The sequence below is a fragment of the Mesoplodon mirus genome, assembly GCF_964341445.2.
Source record: "Mesoplodon mirus genome assembly, chromosome: 7".
In the NCBI taxonomy this organism is placed as follows: domain Eukaryota; kingdom Metazoa; phylum Chordata; class Mammalia; order Artiodactyla; family Ziphiidae; genus Mesoplodon; species Mesoplodon mirus.
Window position 1 is genome coordinate 58,411,431 of NC_138983.1, and position 23,560 is coordinate 58,434,990.

General features: G+C 53.7%; 3 protein-coding genes across 4 annotated transcripts; 1 reads left to right on the top strand and 2 right to left on the bottom strand.

Annotated features, from left to right (window-relative positions):
- Nucleotides 1-250: 250 nt before the first annotated feature.
- Nucleotides 251-2,861, bottom strand: ART5 (ADP-ribosyltransferase 5; the record flags this gene model as incomplete). Of its 2 annotated transcripts, XM_082628201.1 has the most annotated exons (4): nucleotides 251-370; nucleotides 459-491; nucleotides 1,078-1,801; nucleotides 2,781-2,861. In XM_082628201.1, 4 exons carry the CDS (start codon nucleotides 2,859-2,861, stop codon nucleotides 297-299), a joined length of 912 nt encoding a protein of 303 aa, XP_082484327.1. In that variant the 3' UTR covers nucleotides 251-296. The 2 variants fall into 2 exon arrangements, 1 of the variants encoding a protein (XP_082484327.1); XR_014294705.1 differs by lacking the exons at nucleotides 1,078-1,801; nucleotides 2,781-2,861 and having other exon boundaries at nucleotides 300-373; nucleotides 459-533.
- Nucleotides 2,862-11,111: 8,250 nt separating this feature from the next.
- Nucleotides 11,112-15,057, top strand: ART1 (ADP-ribosyltransferase 1; the record flags this gene model as incomplete). Its single annotated transcript, XM_082628783.1, has 4 exons — nucleotides 11,112-11,174; nucleotides 11,441-12,218; nucleotides 13,299-13,340; nucleotides 14,836-15,057. The coding sequence occupies 4 exons, from the start codon at nucleotides 11,112-11,114 to the stop codon at nucleotides 14,931-14,933; spliced, it is 981 nt and encodes a 326-aa protein (XP_082484909.1). The 3' UTR covers nucleotides 14,934-15,057.
- Nucleotides 15,058-16,270: 1,213 nt separating this feature from the next.
- CHRNA10 (cholinergic receptor nicotinic alpha 10 subunit) lies at nucleotides 16,271-21,296 on the bottom strand (the record flags this gene model as incomplete). The annotated part of the gene is made up of 5 exons (XM_082628763.1): nucleotides 16,271-16,728; nucleotides 17,410-17,942; nucleotides 18,763-18,917; nucleotides 19,334-19,479; nucleotides 21,215-21,296. The coding sequence occupies 5 exons, from the start codon at nucleotides 21,294-21,296 to the stop codon at nucleotides 16,271-16,273; spliced, it is 1,374 nt and encodes a 457-aa protein (XP_082484889.1).
- Nucleotides 21,297-23,560: the final 2,264 nt, after the last annotated feature.

Below are 23,560 nucleotides of genomic sequence, written 5' to 3' on the forward strand. Positions count from 1 at the left end.
TGAAATTTGAGGTCACCACACTGCAACACTGTTTAATCCAGTGGCTGTCACAGCACTACCCTTGCTTGTCCCCTGGAGTCCCTACCACGTAGCGGGGATCCCTCCACCCTACCATGGCCTCAGTTCCCCCAACATCCTGGCTGGGGAGATGGCTGCTAGGTCTGGGTCCAAAACCATGTTCTGGCTTCTCTAGGCTCTTCAAAGCCTCCCATCTTCATATGGATGTCATCATTTCCCAGGACTCCTACGTGGCAGGCACTGAATTTTCAGAGCCCAGCTCCTAAGAGCTGGAACCCCTACGAGGCCAAGGGCAGGGCCTTCCAGGAGAGCAGAGAGAAGGCCCCCTTGGAGAGTGAGTTGGCCTGTCCTCCTGCTGGAGAGAGAAGAAAAGGTGGTGAAGGGTCAGCAGGGCCAGGGGGAGTCAAAGCAGCTGAGGGAGGGGCAGGAGGGTGACTCACTTGGCACAGACTCACAGCTCGGCCTCTTCTTCGCTGCAACAGACAGCACAGTGAGGCCTCCATGCAGACAGACCCTCACACCCCCAACCTCCCTTCTCACCAGGCCCTGGCACGGCCATTCCCAATCTCAATCCAGCTTTCCCTCGTGCTAAATACGAACTTCTGACTTCCCTTCCTCCTTCTTCTTCCAGGAAATCTTCCCAGATTGCCTTTCCGTCCCTGCTACCATCCGGGCCCCGCTCTGTCCCTGCCTCAGCACTTGGGAACAGCGCATGTGTTACGCTATTATGCGCAGGGCCTCCTGAGATCTGAAGTAGCACTCCTGTCACTTTCCTCTGCTTATTGCCCCCCTTAACCAGGTTCTTTTGGTCTTTTAGACTGTATAGCAGAAGGAAACTTTCAAGGACCTTTATAGAATCATCTGAGAATATTCATAGATCCAGAAAAAACTTATAGGGCCTTCTCTGAGCTGGCAAAACCTGAGTCACAGAGAAAAATAACTCCAGCTAACTTCTAGCCCTCAACTTCCCCATTAATCACGTGGGTCTCCTGAAGGCCCTGGGGACTGAAATAAACCAGGGACATCCTGCCAGTCCTGCTTCCCTCATGCATAGCTCACCACCCAGATAGGCGCAGTTAAAGTGGCTGCACGTCTGATTATTGCTGGAGAGAGTCACCAGGTTCCGGGCTCCATCCTGGGAGAAACTGGTGACCAAGAAGACTTCATGCGGGGGGATCAGCACCTCACGCTCCTTGGGAAAGACAGACAGGGCCTGGATCGGGGCCCCAAAGCAAGTCCTTAGAGAGAAGAAGGTGGCATTACCAAATCTGCGGGCCACTGCCTCATCCAGGGAGCTGGAGGTAAACTGGCCTAAGCGGACAGAGCCCCCCAGCTCCTTGGGTTCAAATCGAATGGCGCCCACGCCTCGGAACACCAGCTGCCCAGGTTCCCTGCTGCAGTCCCTACTGCCCCGCAGCAGCTGCAGGGCCCGTGTCAGGTAGAAATGCAGGGCCTTGAAGGGGAAGTGCTGCATGTAGAACTCCCTGGAGTCACCACCTGTCCGCACAGCCTGGTTCAGCTCCCGGTATAAAGGGTTGGATGAGTTGGTGTAGACCATGACGGCGATTCCGTGCTGGGTTTTGAAGCCAGGAGGCAGGCTGAGCCCTGGACACCTTTGCTCCCAGGCCTTCTGGGCTGTCTCCCAGGACTCCCGCAGCCTGGTATGGTTAGCCATCTCCTCCGCTAGCAGATGGACTGCCTTCTCCTCCATCTCCTCCGAGCAACCCACATAGGCATCATCGAAGGTGTTTGGAGCCAGGCTCAGGTTCTGGATGGAAACATTCTGGGCCTATAGAGGTAAGTAAGAGAGGAGCCACACAGGAAAGGGTGTAAGTTCAGGGTACTGGGCAGAGGTCCTGGTGGTTCAGTTCAGAAACATAGAATCTCATTTCTATGCCCAAATATCTGGGGTGTGAAATTTGGCAAGAGCTCAAGGGCTTAAATAACAGGCACTGGAGCCAGACAGACATGGGTTCAGATCCTGGCTTCACCACCTACGGGCTATGAGATCTTGTCCGAGTCTCTTAACTTTTCTGGACCTCAGGTTCTCCATCTATAAATTGAGGATACTTCCAACCTCACAGGGTTATTGTAAGGGTAGCATATAGATCCTCACTTGTGTACTAACTAACAGGGGTCATTTATCATTAGAGAGGTTCCTGCACTCAGTGGGACGTGGGGCTGGAAGACTTCCAAGCACCGTTCTGGCTCTAAGACTCAGTATGCAGGTGACATACAAACGTACGGCCAGTCTCCAATTACCTGAGCCCATCCCCATCCTCAGACTCTTTCCCCCTCACAAAGGTGCTAGACACCACAGCAAGTCACTGGCAGCTCTGAGGCTCTGAGTCCTCTCCTGCTCGAGAAGCCCTCATCCTCAAACCTGGGGGTGGGGATTGGGAGGAGGTCAAGCTCTGGTCTGGGAGGGGCTGCGGGAGGGCAGTACACAGGTAGCCCAAAGGAGTTTGTTAGGCTGGGCCTGTGGTGGGAGATGGGAAATGACAGGAGAAAGATGCAGGCAATCCCAAGGGAGGACCATAGAAGGAAGGAGGATCACAGCAGGACCAGTGGGTGGAGGTCGGGTTCTGGGAGATGGAATGGGAAGTTGGGGCTCCCTATAGGGATGGAGGTTCCTGAGAGGAAGAGGATTAAGAGGAATGGCATCCTAGAGAAGCGTCCCTGGGAAGGCTCTTTGAGGAGTCAGGCCCTGGGTCCACCCCAACTGTTCCCTTTGTGGCAGCAAATGGTTCCCCCCCAGTTACCTGCCAGGGGGCGTAAATGCGGATTCCGCTGAGGGTGTGGATGCCAAGGCAGCTAAGGGCGATCAGCAGAGCCACCGACATCATTCCTCTGGGAGACTTGGAGAGTGAGATCCGATGAGGGTGGGACCAGCGACGGTGGAGTCTTGGCTTCGATGGGCTGGGGGACAGCAAGTTGGAGAGTTTCTTCTACGGTGTGAGGGGTCCCTGGTCTAGGACTTGGCCCGGCGGGGCGCGGGCGGTGCCCAGAGCAGCCCTAAGTGTGTGGGCAGGGCTTGGATTTTATCCTCCACCCCCACCCCCACCCCCACCCCCGCCTCCACCCCAGCACAACCCCAGTCTCAGCTCCCCCACCTCCTAGTTGCCCGGGTGCTCAGCGCCTTCTGCTCGGGAATGCTAAAGGGAGAGAGGTAATTTGGCTCCGCTTGGAGAAGGGAGGGGCCGGGGGGCCGGGGACCCACCTGGAGTTGGCGGAGGCGGAGAGCGGGAAGGAGCACTGAAGGTTCCGGGCGGCGGGGACTGAAGTCTGCGGGGGCACCGCGCTGCCCCCTGTCTCCGGAGTCCCGCGGATCAATGAAGTCCCGCGGCTAATTATAGCCCCACTGGCGGTAACCCGACACCTCTCTTCCCCAACGACAAACACTGGGGTTCGGGGGGCGGGGCTGAGGGCCGTACTTAACTCTCCTTCCGAAGGACTGCGTGGTCTCTCTCCAGGACCCTTTCCTCCGAGCAAAACCCGTGCTAGAGGAGGGGAATTACGAGACGTGGTCTCTCCCTCGGGCGGCCCCTGACCGCCATGGCCCGGGCTCCAGACAACTAGGCCGAAGAGACCAAGCGGGTCCAGCCAGCCGAGAGGTCACCACTAGTGCACTCGTTCATTTGCATACAATTTGCATATGGCGAACACGTGGGTCACGTGTGGTCCAGCATCTTAGCGGCCCCCACCCCACTCCCTTCTCTTTATGCCCCTTCCCTTCAGCAAGCCTGGCCCAGATGCAGAGCTCTCTCTCACATCCTCAGGGTCCAGCCCCGCCCCTCCCTAGACCCTCTCTCCCTGACCTCTCAGACTCAGGTGACCCCATGTTTATCAACACTAGCCTTTCCCCTCACCTCCCTGGGCTTGCCTATAAATAACCTGGCTCTGAGTCTTAGATGCCCACTGGGAGGTAATGGGAGAAGGGGCCAGCTGAGGAATCAGCAGCTCTGGGAAGAGCTTTCTGGCAGCCTGAACCTCCGGTACCATGGCTTTGTCTTCTCTCTACCCTCCAGCTTTGGGGAGTTGCTTCTCCCATCCCGAGGCCTGGAACCCCAAGAAAGACCCCAAGAGATGGAGTCAAACCTAGTCATTGAACAGGGGTCTTGAATGAAGCAGAAAGTCCTCCAAGATCACATGGCCAATGAGTGCTAGAGTTGGGACCCAGGCTTTTTGGGAATCTCGCCTTGCACCTTAGGTGAGTCTCCATGCTCACATGAAAGGAAAAATAAGGAGATACTCCCTGAGGCCAGGGGTGCTGAATGCTGGACCAAACCCAGTGGGGAGGCAGTTGTTCTAGCCTGGATCCTTGATTTCCCTCTGGCTTCAGGGGTTCCCTTTTCATGGGACGTGCTCTGGCCCAGAGCAGACTGGGCAGAGGCTAGTCCAGAAATAGATGGGGGAGTGTCACATTCTGAGCAGCTGTGTGGGAGAGGTACAAGGGGTGGGGACTGACGGTATAAAAGAGAAATCTGCCCTCCCCCTCCCCTGGTGGCCATCGCTGGAGACCAATACCAGCTTCCCCAGCCCGGAGGAAGTCTAGGTAAGGGGCACACTACCTGTTCCTGGGCACTGGGCATGAAAAGCGGTTTTTTTAAAGGGGAAATTTGAGGTATTAATGGTAGGGTTACAGGAATCATTAGGAAGAGTTTCAGGGAACCTTATATCTTAGTCTGTTCAGACTGCTATAACAAAATATCACAGACTGGGTAACTTATCAACAACAAACGAACATTTCTCATAGTTCTGGAGGCTGAAAGTCTGAGATCGGCATGCCAGCCTGGTTGGATGAGGGCCCTTTTCCTGGTTCATAGCCAGTACCTTCCCACTGTGTTCTCACATGGTAGAAGGTGCTAGGGAAGTCCGTGGGGTCTCTTTTATAAGAACAGCAATCCCAGTCATGAGGGTTCATGAACTGATGAACTAATTATCTCCCAAAGTCCCCCCCCTTCTTCTTTTTTTTTTTTTTTTTTCGGTACGCAGGCCTCTCACTGCTGTGGCCTCTCCCATTGCAGAGCACAGGCTCCAGACGCGCAGGCCCAGCAGCCACGGCTCACAGGCCCAGCCGCTCCGCGGCACGTGGGATCCTCCCGGACCAGGGCACGAACCCGTGTCCCCTGCATCAGCAGGCGGACTCTCAACCACTGCACCACCAGGGAAGCCCCCCTCCCCTTCTAATACCATCACGTCAGGCATTAGGGTTTCAACATATGAATTTTGGGGAGACACAAATATTCAGACCATTGCACCTCTGATGGAGAGGTTTGGGATACCTAGGGAGGTTTGAGGCCATTGGGAAATTTGGGGGTTTCTGGGGAGGGATTTGGAGTCACATCCCCAGTAGGGAATGTTCATCATGGGTCTGGATGAGGGGAAACTGACGAGAAGTGCCCTGAGCAGGATGAGAGGAAGGACAGAAGGGAAGCTGGGATAGGAAAAGGGGTTGCCCAGTGCCTCCACTTCCTGGCCCCCCAGGCCCTCCCCACCACCTTGGCCTCCACACCATTCCCTGCAAAACTGGTTACTAAGTCACCAATGCACCTGTTCTGCGGTGCTCTACATTGTTAGCTGCACCCAGAAAGCCTCTCAGACTTGCAGCAAACATTCCAGGAGGGTTAACTTGTGCCTGGTCTTGGGCTGAGCTCTGGGGACACAGAATGGGTCATACCTGGTCCCTGCCCTCAGGGAATTCACAGGCCAGGGTGGCGGCAGACATTGAAGGGAAGCACAGTACGATTAGGACAGTGACAGGGGAAAGCACAGGGTGATTTAGGAAGCCAGAGGAGCCAGAGGAGTCAGAGGGCTTCCTGGAGGAGGTGGCTCCTGAGCGAAGCCTTGAAGAGTGGGTAGCAGGAGAAGGGCATCCCCAGCACATGGAGGGAAGCAGCAGCGCCTCACCTGGAACTTTGCTCTGTACTGTAGAAGTCAAGCAGGGGTGGTGGGGCACGAGGCTGAAGAGGTTATGGCAGGCAAGGTCACAGAGCGCTTCAAATGCCAGTGCCTGGAGGTTGGACTCTGTCCTGAGGGTAAGGAGGTAAGTTTTCTTTTGATCTCTTGCTTTGCTTTTTTTTTTTTTCCTTTCTGGATGTCTTCTCATCCCTTGCCTCATAATTGTCATCTCTGCATTTTGAGATATTTCTTCCAGTCAGGTTTGCCACAGAGGGTTTTCAAGCAGGCAAGGAACATGACCAGCTGTGCTTTAGAAACATTGTTCTCCCTACTCCGCGGAGCAGCAGCAGTGTGGATTAGCAGGGGTGACAGCGGAGGTAGGGCAATCAGGGAGAAGGCAGGGGCTGACCTGAGCCATGGCAGGGCATGTGGGGATGGGGAAAGGGAAGGAGCATCGAAGATGGACCCATACTGTGCCCAGCACTAGTTGGCAACTAATTTAGTGTTTGATGAATGGCTGAATGACTGTACACCCAAGTAACCATCTTGGGTGACTGGATGAATAATAAGGATGGTAGATTATGCGAGACTCTTCTGCTGGCAAGTTCACGGGAACCACCCTGAGCTGGATGAAGCCCAAAGAGGAATTAATCACAAGGATCCCAGGGTATCTAACGGGACCCAAAGGCCAGAAGTGAAGAGTCCCTATAAACCCAAGGAAGTGTCTTGCTCTGCCTGTGCCTTGGCTTCAAGCTGCTCTCTTTTTTCCTCAACCCTCCCTGGCTCTTTCCCTGGGGACCTTATGTCTTCCCTGACCTCAATACACCTATGGCTCTCAAATGTCTTTTATTGTCCATTCTGCTCCATCTTGGACGTCTGCCCCTAGAAAGTCCACATGTGCCAAACTGAACTCACCAGTTCCTCTCCTAACCTGATCATTTATTTGATACTTTTTTTAAATTGAGCACCTACTATGTGCTGGGATGAGCTTTTCAAGTTTCCTCTGCTTCTCCTCTGTATTTCCAACCTTGAGCATGGGAACCAGAGTTGTGAGCCTTGATTTCCCGTCTCATCCCCTAAATCCCATCAGACACCAAGTCTAGTAAATTCTACCTAGTAATGCTGGGTCCACCTTCACTGCTAATACCTTAGTCTGGCCACATGATTCAATGTCTGACTTCACAGTTCTCCTGCCCTATCACAAGCCTCTGGTACTTTTTATTGCTGTGTTTCTGCAGGGCAGAGACGAGGACAGAAACAGGATAGTGGAGAGGCAGTGAGAGACATAGTTGGCCTCACGTTTTCACTGCATGACCATTTTGCTGTGTGCCACAAAATCTCAGTGGCATGCAAACATTTATTCTCATACTCCTGGGTCTTCACATTGACTGTAGATTGGCTAAAGTGAACTTGGATGGGCAGCTCTGCTTCAAGCTGCCAGTCTGCCTCAGCTGGGCACCTCCCTGTTGTGGGCTGGGCCCAGGTCTGCTCCACTGGGTCCAGGCTGAAGGAACAGTTCTGGGCCATGTTCTGATGGTTTCTGACCCAAAGAGAAGACCTTCTCTCTTGGTTTGGGTTCCCCCAAAAGCCGACCCCAAGACAAGGATTGGGTGTAGTCAGCTTATTTGAAAGGTGATCCCAGGAAGTACCAGTGAAGGAGTGGCAAAGTGAGTTGAAGAAGAGAGAAAAGCTCCCCCGCAAAAATTGTGCGACCACTGTGGTCAACTATGTCCCATTGGGGACCCTCCGTGGAATAGAGAATCTGACTACCTCACTGGGTGACAGCTGTCTTTGGGAACATTAAAGCTCCTGTACTTTGGGGTTGCCCTGAGCAAGCTCCCAGGGTGATGAAGAAAGCCTTGGACACAGAAATATACAGAACACTAAGGGTGGGAAGCTGTCAGATGCTTGAGGACTATCCATTGCACCTGTGCTGAACTTGAAGATGAGCTGAGGGGATACGGGTTGGGGAATCACCAGTGTCTGGCACACTCTCTTTTACACAGCACCCATCTATCAAATCTCAGGAAAGACTCTTGAGTAGTCTTGCTTGGGTTATGTGTCCATCCATGAGCCAATCACAATGGCCAGGGCATTAGAGCACCAGTTTGGGGTCATGTATTCCCCTCATGGGGGTACAGAGTGAGGAAAGCCCCACTTGAACCCATGGACTAGTTTCTCCACAAAGAGGAGATTATAGAAGCTCAGGCTTTTCTGGTGGATTCCAAGAGAACACAAGGGTTCAAGTAGTTTTTTGCTGCTGCATTCTCTGCCCATTAGCATTCTATCCTGGAATTAGGAAGCGGTATCTCAGGTTTACACCCCACTGTGATGCCATTTTATTTTATTTTATTTTATTTTTGCGGTGTGCAGGCCTCTCACTGTTGTGGTCTCTCCCGTTGCGGAGCACAGGCTCCGCACGCGCAGGCTCAGCGGCCATGGCTCACGGGCCCAGCCACTCCGCCGCACATGGGATTTTCCCGGACCGGGGCACAAACCCGTGTCCCCTGCATCGGCAGGTGGACTCTCAACCACGGTGCCACCAGGGAAGCCCTGTGATGCCATTTTAAATTCTACCTACTCCGAATCTCCTCTGGTCAGCCCCTCACTTAAACCCACTCCTTGTACAAATGTGTTTCCATCAGGCTCTTTGGGTTCTTGTAACATGCTACTTGAAATTCCTCACTCCAACTCCATCTCCACCTTAAAAGAGCTTAAAGAAGCAGGGATGTGGGTTTTGTTGTTTCTGTTCATAATTTTATCCTCAGTGCCTGACACATTACAGATGCTTGAGAATTTTCTGAATAAATGAGTAAGCAGGTTTTGAGGGAGGGAAGATGAGTTCAGTTTGGGACATGCTGAATTTGATAAACACTGCTGGCTGCTAACTCCATTGCCCAGAGAAACTCACACCTCAATTTAAACTGTATACTGGCAATTAGAGGATCTTAGATTTGGAGACTCACAAAATTATAGCCACATAACATCCCAGCGTCTCAGGGTCACTGAACTATCAAAACTTGGGCCCCACCAGAAGCCAGAGGAGATTCGGGAGCAAGGATGCTTAACCTGAGTGAGACTGGGGCAGATGCATAACCACCCTGAAATTTGTGTAACGTCTGTGTGAAGGCACGTATATCCATTTTCTGAGGAGCAGTTTCAGCTTTCATCAGACTTCCAAAGATAAAAAACCACTAACTGTATTACGGTCTGTATAAAAGAAGGAAAAGAGAAATACCTGAGAAGTTGCTGGTATGCGTCTAGAGTATCTCTGGAAGGATATACAGGAAATGGGAATATTGGTTAGCTCTGGGGAGAGCAGGCTGGGGTTGGGGGATCAGTGAGAAAAAGATGTTTCACTGCATGCTTTGTGGACTATAAATTTTGAATAATGAAAATGTACTACCTTTTATTAAGTTAAAACTTTAAAAAATTAAAAAATAAAGTTATGGGGATTTCCTGGCAATCCAGTGGTTAGGACTCCAGCTTTCACTGCCGAGGGCCCAGGTTCGATCCCAGGCTGGGGAACTGAGATGCCGCCTGCCACGCGTCACAACCAAAAAAAAAAAAAAAAAATTAAAGTTATGATTGATCCTGTTAAGTGACCAGAGACATAAATTAAAAACTAGATACCATTTGTATCACCAGTTAAATGAAAATTAAGAGAGATTAATAATGCCCAGTGTTGGCAAAGACATGGAGAAAAGGGCACTTTTGTCCACTGTTGGTGGGAGGGTGAAGTGGGACCTTTTGGATGGCAACCTGGCAGTGGTGCAGTGGCTATCTAAATGAACACTATTCAGATCCTTTAAATATCACCTTCCTGATATCTTTCCTATAAAAATATGCAGACAAGAGGATAAGGATTTATATACATGGATGTTCACTGCAATATCATGTGTAATAACAAAAAATTAGGAAAAAAACCCTAAGTGTCCCTCAATAAGGAAATGGTTAAATAAATTATGGATTAACAATATATGAAATTCCATGCTGCCATCATAATGAACAAGGTAGATATGCATGTGTGACATGGAAGGAAGTCCATGGTACATTGTTACCTGGGAAAAGGTTGTAGAACATGTATGTGTAAGCATGCTTCGTCTTTCTTTTTGAAAATAGTGACAATAAAAAACCCCAAAATAGGCTGTATACAGAAAACTATGTGTGTATGTATATTTAAATATATTACTTGTGTGTGCATCGGAAAAGGTCTTGAAGGGTACCATTACCATGGAAACAGCAGGCATGGGTAACGGTGAGAAGGGGGACGTGGAGGGAAAGCAAGAAAAGGGGGACTTGGGCTTTGTGATTCATTCATACACAATAAGCATGCATTACTTGGTAATAAAATAAACAAAAAAAAGAAGCAGCACCAACTTAGAAACTGTCTGTTCCAATCTTGACCCAAAGCTGGGACATCTTCTTGGAGCCACTTTGGGCCCTCAGCATTCCCACCCAGAGGATGCAGGAGGCTTCCCTGGGGGAAGCAGTACCCTCTGTACTCTCCCCCACCCAGCCCCTCTTCCTGCACCACCTGGGGTCCCTGCCTGGCATCAGCTGAGGGCTTAGGGTGAGGGTTCAGTTGGCAGCAGGATTGCAGGGACAGAGGAGGACCCTCTGGATCCCCAAGTCCTGCTCTAAGCCTGACCCTGGAGTCCTGCTGTGGCCCCACCAGCTGACCACTCCTGGATCTGCCCTGTTCCAGCCTCATGTCCCCCTGAGGGGAAGCCTGGACCTCTCACTGTGGCAGTCAAGCTCCTTCAGGACTGGCCCCAGGCTTTCCAACACTGCAACTGCCACACTAGCCAGAACGTCTTTCACTCTTTACATCCTGAGTCCCTACCTCTAATACCTTTGCTCTTCCCATTCCTGCTGTCCCAAACTCCTTTCTCACCCTCAACTCCAATCTTTTCTCTCCTACCTCCCGACTGAAGCCTTATTCTCCTATTTGTCCCACAAGACCCTGTTCACATGTCACCTCCTCCAGGAAGTCTCCCATGTTCCTTCCGGCAAGAAGGGTCCCCTCTCTCTTCTGAGCCTCCATTTCTATGTTGTGACTCTGTGTCAAGCACCGGAAGGGGCCCAGACTAGGTGTCAATTCATCACAATTTATTAAACTGTGCAGATTCCCACTTTCCAGACGAGGAAACTGAGACCCAAAGAGTAACTTGCCCAGGGTCGCCTCCAACATGCAGACCCCTGCCATGATGTCTCTGCTGCTCGTGTCCATGGGCCTCATGGAAGCACTTCAGGTACAGTCATCCTCTGCTGACCCCATCCCCCAGCTGCTGGCTTCTGAACTCCGCCAGATGCTTCGCTTGGAGATCGCTCAGCCTGAGGGGACAGCCCCAGAGCCTGGTCTCGGGGATCTGTAGCTAGTAGTTCCCAATCCCCTTCCCCTCCAGGTGTGTTTGTGGCCCTTACTCCTTCTTAGCTCAGTGGAGGGGGAAGCTGGATAACAGGGCTCCCGTTCTCCTAGGGCCTAACCTCTCAGTCCTTGCTGCTCCCCCTGCCTCAGGCCCAGAGCCACCCCATCACACGACGAGACCTCTTCTCTCGAGAAATGCCCCTGGACATGGCCCTGGCCTCCTTTGATGACCAGTATGCTGGCTGTGCCGCAGCCATGGCGGCGGCTCTCCCGGATCTCAACCGCACGGAGTTCCAGGCCAACAAAGTATACGCCGATGTCTGGGCTCAGGCAAGCAGCCAGTGGCAGGAGCGCCAGGCCTGGGGGCCCAAGTGGGGCCTCAGCCCTACCCGTCTGTCCCCGCCCGCGGGCTTCCGAGAAGAGCACGGGGTGGCCCTCCTGGCCTACACGGCTAACAGCCCCCTGCACAAAGAATTCAACGCGGCCGTGCGCGAGGCTGGCCGCTCCCGGGCCCACTACCTCCACCACTTCTCCTTCAAGACACTCCACTTCCTGCTGACCGAGGCCCTGCAGCTGCTGGGCAGGGGCCAGCGTCCACCCCAGTGCCGCCAGGTGTTCCGAGGGGTGCAGGGCTTACGCTTCCGGCCAGCGGGGCCCGGGGCCACTGTCAGGATGGGGGGCTTTGCCTCTGCATCCCTGCAGAATGTTGCAGCCCAGCAGTTTGGGGAAGACACCTTCTTTGGCATCTGGACCTGCCTTGGGGCCCCTATCAAGGGCTACTCCTTTTTCCCTGGGGAGGACGAGGTGCTGATCCCTCCCTTCGAGACCTTCCAGGTGATCAATGCCAGCAGACCGGCCCAGGGCCCCGCCCGCATCTACCTCCGGGCCCTGGGCCAGCGCAGCACATACAACTGCGAGTACATCAAAGGTGAGCAGGGCACGTGCCAGCCAGCAGCTGGGTGGAAGGTGGCCTTGCCCGGCCCGTTTTCAGAGGATACATACAGAGATATTAAAAACAGTGAGAAGGAGCAAGTCCTGTCCCCCGGCCCCTCCACCCCTTCCATCCAAGGAGAGATATAACCTTCTTGAGTAGTACGCTTGCTTCTCAACCCTGGAGGTGTCTAAGCCAGAGCTGGCCACTTGCCTGTGGGGAGGCTGATGAGGGTTTCCTGACCAACACAGGTGTCTTTGGCCATCTGAGGGCCAAACAGACTTGGTGTCAGGCTTTCCTCCCAGCTGGAAGCTGCTGCCAGACATGAGTGAGCGGCCCACCCCAGGTTTCCGAGAGGAGTGTGTCTGACGGAACAGGAATCCTGTGCTGTCATGTATGCTAGCGGGGGGGGGGGGGGGAGCCAGCAGGCAGGTGCCATACCCCTGAATTCCAGCTTGGGCTCTGGCAGATCTCGGATGCTTTCCTGTCCATCCTCCCTGGACCAGCCAGAGGAGTAATCATGAAGATGGGCCCAGGTCCTTAATCTCTGACGGGGCTGTGGTCTGCTGGTCCTAGTTGAGGGATGCCCAGGGGCCTGTGAGGCCCACCTTTCATATCAATAGTTAGAGGCAGGCTGTTGGCTGGAACCATGGACCACATCTGAAGTGGGATAAGGTCCAGTGCGGCTTCAGTTACCACCTTGGACAGCATCACGAGCGTGCACAAGTTGATGGAAGGTGAAGGAGACACACAAAAAACATAAACTAGCCCCTCCTTGGCTGGGACAAGACATTGGAGAGGGAGAGGCGGGTGTGGCATGGAGGCAAAGTTACAGGCCAGGGGGGGCAGGAGGAGTGCCCAGATGACCCTGGCTTCAAGGGCTGGCGCCTTCTGGCCCTGCTATTCATGGGTCAAGTCAAACCCAGGCAAGGGAGGTCCCACTGTAAGGAAGCAGAATTAGGAGAAAACATACCAGCTTCTCCTAGAGCAAGTCAGGGATGGACCACGGGGCTCTGGAGTCCCTTACCATCCTGAGAGCTACTGAGCCTTTGATTCTTTATTGTTTCTTCCCTACAGACAAGCAGTGCAAGTCAGGGCCCTGCCGTCTGGATAACTCAGGTGAGGGCTGCGGGCATCTGTGGGGCTCTGTTGGGGGCTGAGCTGGCTATCCTGGGTCTGGGCCCCTCTCCTGGATGGATATCCCCCGTAAAATAAAAACAACCCCCTTTCAATCAAAAAAAGTAGACTCCCTTAAGCAGACACCTGTGGGGGGTTGCTAACCCTCTCCACTGAATGTGTATGTGGGAGATGGCCGCCCAGCCTGGGGCCGTCCCCGCCTTCCCAGGAGCCCACTGACCAGGGCCCAGAGAGCTCCAGGCTGCACTGAAGCGACGGAGGGAAGGACTGCTCCACAAAGTCCTCCTGGGCCTTCTCCTCCTTCTGCCTTCAGAGCTCTCTCAGACCACCTCCCAAGGTCAAGGTCAGGTCTTGGCTGCTGGAGACCTGGGCTCTAGCCCAGGCTCTGCCCTAACTCTCTCTGTGACCAAACATCCCTCTCTGGGTCTCAGTTTCCCTATCTGCATAGTAAGCATATCGGACTAGATGGTCCCCAGGTTCCCTTTGGCTATGACTCTTCTCTTCCCTTGAACACCTGCTGTGCCAGGTCCTGCCTCAGCCACCACTTCTCTAGGCGGGAACAGGCCATTCTCAGGGAAGAAATGACAGCCACCCCTCCCCCTCGGGTCCCACCTCCTCCCTCAGGGCTCTGAGAAGAACGGATAGGAAGGAGCCCCAGCCTCCCTTTTGTTCCCACCCTTCTCCATGACACAGTACCACTCAGGGCTCCATGAATCCTCACCATGATCCAATGATGCAGGTAATGTCATCACCCCTGTTCCACAGATGAGAGGAGGCAGGCACAGAGAGATGAAGCAACCAGCCCCACACACAGAACTAGAAAAGTGTTCGGTCCAAACAGGCTGGTCCTGGAGCTGAACTTGGAACCACCGTACCAGGCTGGCCCCCACCTCCTCAGACACCATCTCATTTTATCCTTACTGGACAACTATCAACTGGAAGGAGGTGGGACAGGGAGTATTATCCTCATTATATAGTAAAGTGAGACTCAGAGACAGAAGTGACTTGCTCCAGGTGAGAGTGAGTTAGTGGCAGAGTCAAGACCAGCCAGGTCTCCAGACGCCAACTCGGCCTCTTTGAGGTCTGATAACGTAATTTCAAGCACTGGGAGAGTTTAGGATTCCTGCCCCCCTCCCCATTCCCCATCTCAGTGCGCCAGCAACTCTCCCACCAGAGTTTGAGCAGAGGAGCAAAGGTCAGCATCACCAGATCCCACTCAGGTCTCTACCGCTTTTCATCCCACCCTGCAGTGCCTCAGTTGTGTCAGTAGGAGACTGGGGGATAGACCTAATGACCTCTGGAAGGGGAACTGGGGCTTTCCTTGGTCTCATCTCTACCTTCCTCCCTAAATTCTTTCATCTTTGTCTCCCATTGCGTTTTGTGTATCAGTCAGCTCACTCTGCTCAGCTCTTTTCATCTTGTTTCTTTGTGTATCTCACGTTGCCCCTAAATCTCTGTGCCTCTGTTTTCCCTGCAGCCATGGGTCAGGGCCCCCTTTCTGCAGTCTGGTCCCTTCTACTGCTGCTCTGGTTCCTTGTTGGAGAAGCCTTTCCAGAGAGTCCAGGACTCCTCTAATCCATCAGCCACTGAACAGCTCTGCCGTCACCTCTGCCCAACATGAGGATGTCAGCCACATGTATGCTTTAAGTGTGGCCAAGATCTGTGGTAATTCCATCTGTAGGGAACTCTGGGATCTTCTCTGGCAGCTGCCAGGCTTGCTAGCGGGAAGAGGAAAATGTAGGGACTGGGCCTCATCCAGGGGTCTAGGAGTAAGATGGTGAATAGAGGTGGGGGGACTGCAGGACAGGTAACCACTCACTTGAAGATAGAAGATTAAAGCAGTTTGGAGGGAGGGTGATTGGGGAGAAAAGTACTTGGGATAGAAGATTAAAGCAGTTTGGAGGGGGGGTGATTGGGGAGAAAACTACTTGGCCATGGTATTTGCTGATATTACTCAAATGCTTCCCATGTACACCTGGACTGCTCCTATTCGCTCCTCCAGGAAGCCTTCTCTGGCCTCTCCGCCCTGCTGGGTTAGGGGCCCTGCCTCTGTGCTCCCAAAGGGCCCTGGTCTCCCACGTCCAACTGTGAGCTTATGAGGGCAGGGACTGTGTCCGAGGCACAGAGGTGGTGCCAGAAAATGTGTGGAAGTCAGAAAGAACAAATACCTTGTGAATGCTGGTTCCTGTACTGCCCCTACCTTGGGCACCTTCAAGCTCTCTGGATGTCACTGTGTGGGAACGGGGTAGACTGGATCTCATTTTCTTGTCAGCAAAGATGTAATTTCTGCTCTGATCCATGAGTCCTAAGGTCCCTAAGAGGCTGGATCCCCAAGTTCCACCACCACGGGCCCTAAGGGTAAGAGAGGACATGGAGGAAGTGATAGGCACACACTTTATTATCAGTCGGGGCTTTGGGGCCAAATCTTTGTGAGGCCTCCTGCTCTGGAAACTGGACCAGGAATCCTGAATTCCCAGTTGCCTTCCCTGAACCCCCAGGTAGGGACAGGCAAGACCAAGTCCCTGTAACAGCAGCCACAGAGGAAGGAAGAGAAGACAGGAAATGTGGCAGTTCTGTTTGTACCACAGGCACTCTCCTCACTGAAAGCACTAACACTCAGCACCGGAGTTCAGCTCTGTCCCTCCAGGACTGCCCTTTGATCTTGACCCTTCTTAGAGTCCCTCCTCTGCAGGAATCAGGGGAGTGGAAAGCTCTGGATTTCCCTTAGAGGTTAGGGTACAGAGACAACGAGTACTCCCTCTGGTGTGTGAAGTCAGTAGCACTGAAGAGAGGATGTCCCAGGCTCTGAGGCCCAGTGGAGGGAGACTGAGTGGCCTGAGGGCCAACCACCACCTGGCCTGGCCATTCCATCCCCGTCTGGAGGTGCTGTGGCTGCAGCAGACCCCTGGGACTCACAGGGCCTGCACCAGCACGAGAAGGCTCATCACCAGAGCCATGGAGAAGAAGATGCCCAAGAAGAAACGGTCCATGACACGGGCCAGGCGCTTCCAGTCCTCATGGCAGCGCTGGGCAGCCCTGTGGCTGTGGAAGGTGTTGGTGATGGTGGCTACATGGTGCAACAGGGCTTCCTGATGGCACAGACACCGAGGCTCATGGCAAGGGCCTGCTGGTGGGCCAGCTTCTCTGTCAGGAGGCTGGGGGCTGGGGGCTGACTCAGGAGGTCTAGACTGCCCACAGGGCTCCCCTCGTTCCCGCACACACAGGCCCCGCGCCAGGCGTCCCAGCAGGAGGGCCCGAGCCCAGGCTGGCACTGGGCGGGCAGTGGGACCACAGTAATGCAGGTTCATGATAAGGATGGTGAGCGCTGTGGAGAAGGTGACCATGGTCATGGTGGCCATGTAGTACTTTCCTGCAAGAGAGGGAAAGGGAACTGAGGCCCCAAACAAGAACTCAGGGGGCCTGAGCTCCCCAACGGCCTGAGCACGAGGAGGAATGAGCTCATTCCCCCATAAGGCTCGCAGGACTCTCCAAGCCCAACGGATGGAAGCGGGAAGGAGGTAAGGGCCAAGGGCTCCCTCTCCCGCATTCCCCTCAGGGTCTCAGAAGCTACCTGCTCCCTAATTGTTCCCCCCACTGCTGGAGGCTAGACTCATCCACAGTCCCGTGAAAGTCACGCTCTTAAATAGAACCAGAATGATCTGAAGCAAGTTATAACAGAACCTTCCTCATAGGTGTGTGGTGCTGCTTCCTTGAGTTAATAAACGTCAAGTGTTTAGGAGACTGCCTGACACGCAGTGAGTACTTAGTATGTTTTGCCTGTGATTATAACACTTGGGATGTCGACCTTCCTCCAAGTCCTTGAGGAAAGACCAACTCCTTCCTCTGCCCCTTGTCCCTGGAAGGGGCCGACCTCTTCCCCCTCAATCTCAGAACGAGGCCGGACCCCAAGACCCTCAGCGGGGCCCCTCCGCTGACCCAGGCCGGTCCGGTTCCCACTCCTGCACCTGCGGACACCCGCGCACTTCAGCCCCGGGTTGGGGCCGTCCTCTCCCGGCCCCCTCCCCCGCCCCCTCCAGCCCTCAGAGCTCACCAATGAGCGGCACGCTCTCGGCCGGCGGCATGCTCTCGGCCAGGAGCAGCTGGAAGACGGTGAGTGCCAGCAGCACGGTGACGCCGAGCGACACCTTCTCGCCCGAGTCGGCGGGCAGGTGGAAGGCGAGAGGCGCCAGCAGCGAGATGAGCACGCAGGGCAGCAGCAGGTTGCACACGTAGGCGGCGGCGCGGCGGCGCAGCAGCAGCGTGAAGGTCACGTCCGGGTAGGGCTCGGAGCAGCAGCCGTAGGTGAGCACGCGCCGCCGGGCCGGCATGCCCAGCACGCGCCACTCCACGTTCTCCACGAAGTCGGCCAGGCTGGCAGCGGTGCCGCGCGGCTGTACGTCCAGCTGGTGCCCGCCGTGCGTCCACGAGCCGAACGTCAGGCCGCAGCGCTGCGCGTCGAATGGGAAGGCTGACACGTCCACGCGGCACGAGCTGCGCGTGATGGCCGGCGCGTCCCAGCGCACGGCGCCGTCGTACCGCAGGACCACGTTGGTGCTGGCTGAGGCTGGCGCCTGCGCGTCCGCCCTGCGGGCAGGAGGTGGGGCTCCCTGAGGCACCGTGGCCTTGGAGGTCAGGGCTGCCCCTTGGAGGGGGTACGCTTCGGGCCCGCTTGGGGCGGCACAGAGGGCAAAGGGAGCGGTAGAGAGGGCCCTCTGTGCCTTTGGAGGCCTAGCGGGGCCAGTGCCTGAAGGGCCCAGAACGAGACACAGACCTAGCTCAAAAGTTGGTGTGGGGCGCACGGTGACTTTCCTTGAGTGTCACCTGCAAAGCTCCTAGAGGGGCCCTGAGGAAAATATGCGGAGCTATGTGTTGTCTGGGAAGCACAGAACTGGCTTAGGCGGCATAAAGGACTACTCCAGAGGGCTAAGCCCTGAAGGAAATCCCTAGGCAGGCCCGGGGTGCCCTGAGAAAGGGGTGGAGAGTGCCATAAAGAGGCACTTGTGTCCCAGAACCCCCTCTGCGAGAGATACAGAATTGGCCCTGGACCACACGGAGGATTCCTAGGAGACACTCAGCCTGGGTTGGCTTGAGACACCCTAAAGTGGAGGTGCCGTCAAGGGGCTGTGAGGTCCCTCCAGCAGGCCCTTGCCATGAGCCGCTGTGTGTGTGTGTGTGTGTGTGTGTGTGTGTGTGTGTGTGTGTGTGTGTGGTCAGGAAGCCCTACTGCACCGTGCAGCCACAATTGCCAACACCTTCCTGGCAGCTTAGAAGGGTCCTGGGGGAAAGCTTCCAGGGCACCATAGGAGCCGGGTTCGATGTGGAGGATGGGGGACAAGTGCATCCCCAGAGGCAAGGGCAACTCTAGGGAGGGGTAGGAGAGGGGAGGGGCCCAGGTAGGAAGTACTTGTTATAGAGTATGATGTCCGGTCGCCACACGAGACTGCTGGGGATGCGGATGGCATCCAGGCCACCATAGGCGTCAGGGTCCCATTGTAGGTAGGCATCTGTCCACTCCTGTCGGATCCACAGGTACAGGGTCAGCACCTGGTTCCGCTCATCCTAGTTGGGGGCAGAGAGTGGGCATAGATGTGGACAGACATCTGTACATACCCTGCCCTGTGTGTGCACACTCACCTACAGAGCTCTGGTCAGCACCCGCAAACCTGACTTGCCCATACAGTTCAGTTCCCACCCAGCCTTGCTATGTGACCTTGGCAGGTCCTTTTCTTCTCTGGGCCTGAGTTTCCTCGGAAGTTACATGGGTGGTAATCTCTGCTAGGTGTGGATTCAAGTGTGCAAAGTATTGGGCACCCTGTGGGCACCCAACAGTTAGGATCCAACAGTTGTAGCTGTTATTGTTGCTAATGTTAATGTTTACAGGAAAGAATTGATTGGAGATTAATCCCAGTCTCCCATTCCCCCATTCCTTGACACTGTCACCAGCTCACTCCACGACTGTACAACAACCAACGCACCATGTCGATGATCTGGGACAACGTCACTTCCAGGGTCACGTTCAGAGCCTGGTCTGTGTCTGCCACAGGTCTCAGGGCACTTGTGTAGTTGGCAAAGAGGTCTCGGAACAGCTTGTGTGCCAGCCTGCCCTCGGCTCCGAAGCACTCTGGGGGACCAGTAAGAAAGGGTGTCCATCCGAGACCCTAGTGCAGGGGCCTTGGCTCACAACCTGTACCCTCCACAAGACTGAGGCCCTGTCAGCTGCTCCACTGTCTCACAGCTGTCTAACTGTCCCTGTTCTCTGTCTCTCTATCTGTGGCTTTAGTTCCTCCCTGGCCTGCCTCCAAGGCTAGATGAGATGAAGGCCATAGTGTGAGTAGGTACTATCTTCTGAAGCAAGGCTGATGGGTTTCTTCCCCACCATTCCCTTCCCAAGGACCTGGATTCTGCTTGCCCCATCACAAATGCTGGAGGGGCTGGGAATTCCCTGGCAGTCCAGTGGTTAAGACTCCGTGCTTCCACTGCAGGGGGCACAGGTTCGATTCCTGGTTGGAGAACTAAGATCCTGCATGGCGCATGATGTGGCCAAAACAAAACAAAAAAACAAATGCTGGAGGGGCCCAAACAGAACGCAGGAGTCCCAGTTCTCAACCAGGCATCCGGAACCCTGTTGCCCTGCCCCTTCTTGTCCCTCCAGCCTGTCTCTGCTTCTCTAGCTGCACTTCAGTTGATATCTTCAAAACTTCTGACACTATGGGCCCCTCCTTCCTGAAAACACACTCTTCTCCGGGTTTTGTGACACATCCCATTGTCCTCAGTCCTTTTTTTTTGTTTTCTCAGTCCTTGATTTAGGTATTGTTCCCCAGAATCCCGTCTTTTGCCCTCGTCTCCTTTTTTCTTCAGCCCAGATTTTTCTCCTGAGTTCCAGACCTGAATGTCCTAAATGTCCTGTAGGCACTTTAAACTGTGTAGGGCCAAAATATGAACTTCTTTCCTCCCACCATGTTCTTTTTTTTTTTAAATTTATTATTTATTTGGCTGTACTGGATCTTAGTTGCAGCACACAGGACCTTCGTTGTGGCGTGCGGGATCTTTTCACTTGTGGCATGTGGAATCTTTAGTTGCAGCATGCAGGCTCTTAGTTGTGGCACGTGGGCTCTTAGTTGCGGCCTGTGGGATCTAGTTCCCTGATCAGGGATCGAACCCGGGCCCCCTGCATTGGGAGCGCACAGTCTTAACTGCTAGACCACCAGGGAAGTCTCTCCTCCCTCCGTGTTCTGAAACCTGTTCCTTGTCCTGTGTTCCCCGTCTCAGCAAACAGCACTCCCCGGTGACCTCAGCTGGAAATCTGGTAATTTGTCTCTCCCTTCTGCCCCTTCTCTCTGCAGACCGCTCTGTGCCCGCATCCTGTCAGTCATACTGCTGAATGCTCTTGAATGCTTCATCACCTCTCCAGCTCGGGCCCATCCTCCCTGCATATGGACCACGGCAGCAGCAGCCTCCTCCCTGCTCTCCCACCTCGGGCTCACCTCTCTAACCATCTGCCACACTTCCGAGAGATCAAGCTTTTAAACAAATGAATCTGACTAGACCAGTAGCTGCTTAAACCTGTTCAATGGCTCCCCAGGCCTGCTAGATAAAGCCCAAACTCACCCTCACCTCAAGCGCTCTGGTCCCCCTGGCTTTCCCAGCCCTACCCCTGGGAGCTGCCCCATCAACTGCTCCCGCCCCAGTCAGGCAAGCCCCCTCTTGCCCTCTTCAGCTCCCCCTCCTCCACACTCCCCAGATAGCGCTTGCTCCCAGCACAGAAATGAAGAGAGAGCACGTGGAGAGAGGTCTGGGGAGGATGGGAACAGCAGCAACGCCCAGAGAGGCCAGGGCTGGTTTACTGAGCTTCATACCTGGCAGGAGTGGGAGCAGAAGCAGAAGGCCCAGACTGGAGACAGAGACGCTGAGGCTGAGGCGGTGGCTGCCGGGCCCCATGGCCTTGCCGCAGCCAGAGGAAGGGCAGGTCTCTGGGTAGGAGCCTTCTGGCCTGACCTACGGCAGCATCAGGCCCTGCTGGCAAGGATGGGGTGGACAGTCCCTGCACGTCAGAAGGAAGACTGGGATCTCTGTTGAGTCCAACTACCCTGCAGGGAGTCCTGCAGCCCTTCCAGTTCCCTGACCCTGCTATTTGTACCTGCCCTGGGATTTTAGTACTTGGGCCTTGGCATCTACTGTTTCTCCTTCTCTGCTGGTCTTTGCCTCTTCTGGCCTCTGCCTCTGCCCTGTTCTTCGCCCCCCACCCCCTTTACCTCTCACTCAGCCTCTCTGTCTCGATTTCCTTCTATCCGTCCCTCTGTAACTCTTTCTTGGTCTCTGCCTCCCTGACTCCGGTCTTCCTCTTTCCACTCTCTCTTCCTTTCTCCTGCCTCTATTTCAGCCCCCTTGACTTCCTCAAGTCCTTCCCCACACCTGACTCTGGGGGAGCCTGGCGCATTCTCAGCAGGACAGGGACAGGGACCCCATCAGCCCTGAGCCTTCTGAGGCACAGAACAGCAGGCCGTGCCCCCTTTCCCTTTCATTAGCTTAATTACAGAGTTGGGACACCTGTGTCCATGGGAACAGAGCAACTGAAACTGACACCTCAGGTCACTGGGACCTGAATTATTCAAATTCTGTAAGGTAGAACCCATGCTCAGGTCAGGCCCAGCTTGGGGGATTGGAGGGTACAGAGATGCCAGGTCAGGATCTGCAAGAGACTGGGGCTTAAAGGTGTGAGGGGACAGGGCCAGTGGACAGTAACTGTCCTCCCAGCTCTGTCATCATTACTGAATTCTTGAGGCTCCCTTTCATCTGTCAGCTGTGCCCTCAGTTAGGGACTGAACACATCTGTCTAGGCGGGGTGTTTGGGCCAAGCAAGCTCTCCCCTCCTGGTGAGAGGGGTGCTTCAGGCTGCTCCAGGTGGCCCCACAAAGCAGGAGATGCAGCCCGCATCCTCGCCATCCCACAGCCATCCCAGTCTGAGCCTCAGTATTCTCGCTATGCTTAAACATCACGGACGGTATTGGGCCGCAGGGAAAACACAGCCTTTATTTATTTATTTATTGTTTAACATCTTTATTGGAGTATAATTGCTTTACAATGGTGTGTTAGTTTCTGCTTTATAACAAAGTGAATCAGCTATACATATACATATATCCCCATATCTCCTCCCTCTTGCGTCTCCCTCCCACCCACCCTATCCCACCCCTCTAGGTGGTCACAAAGCACCAAGCTGATCTCCCTGTGCTATGCGGCTGCTTCCCACTAGCTACCGATTTTACATTTGGTAGTGTATATATGTCCATGCCACTCTCTCACTTCGTCCCAGCTTACCCTTCCCCCTCCCCGTGTCCTCATGTCCATTCTCTATGTCTACGTCTTTATTCCTGTCCTGCCCCTAGGTTCTTCAGAACGAATTTTTTTTTTTTTTTTTTAGATTCCATATATATGTGTTAGCATATGGTATTTGTTTTTCTCTTTCTGACTTACTTCACTCTGTATGACAGTCTCTAGGTCCATCCACCTCACTACAAATAACTCAATTTCATTTCTTTTTATGGCTGAGTAATATTCCATTGTATATATGTGCCACATCTTCTTTATCCATTCATCCGATGATGAACACTTAGTTTGTTTCCATCTCCGGGCTATTGTGAATAGAGCTGCAATGAACATTTTGGTACATGACTCTTTTTGAATTATGGTTTTCTCAGGGTATATGCCCAGTAGTGGGATTGCTGGGTCGTATGGTAGTTCTATTTTAGTTTTTTAAGGAACCTCCATACTGTTCTCCATAGTGGCTGTATCAATTTACATTCCCGCCAACAGTGCAAGAGGGTTCCCTTTTCTCCACACCCTCTCCAGCATTTATTGTTTTTAGATTTTTTGATGATGGCCATTCTGACTGGTGTGAGATGATATCTCATTGTAGTTTTGATTTGCATTTCTCTAATTCTTAGTGATGTTGAGCATTCTTTCATGTGTTTCTTGGCAATCTGTATTTCTTCTTTGGAGAAATGTCTATTTAGGTCTTCTGCCCATTTTTGGATTGGGTTGTTTTTTTTTTGGATACTGAGCTACATGAGCTGCTTGTAAATTTTGGAGATTAATCCTTTGTCAGTTGCTTCATTTGCAAATATTTTCTCCCATTCTGAGGGTTGTCTTTTTGTCTTGTTTATGGTTTCCTTTGCTGTGCAAAAGCTTTTAATTTTCATTAGGTC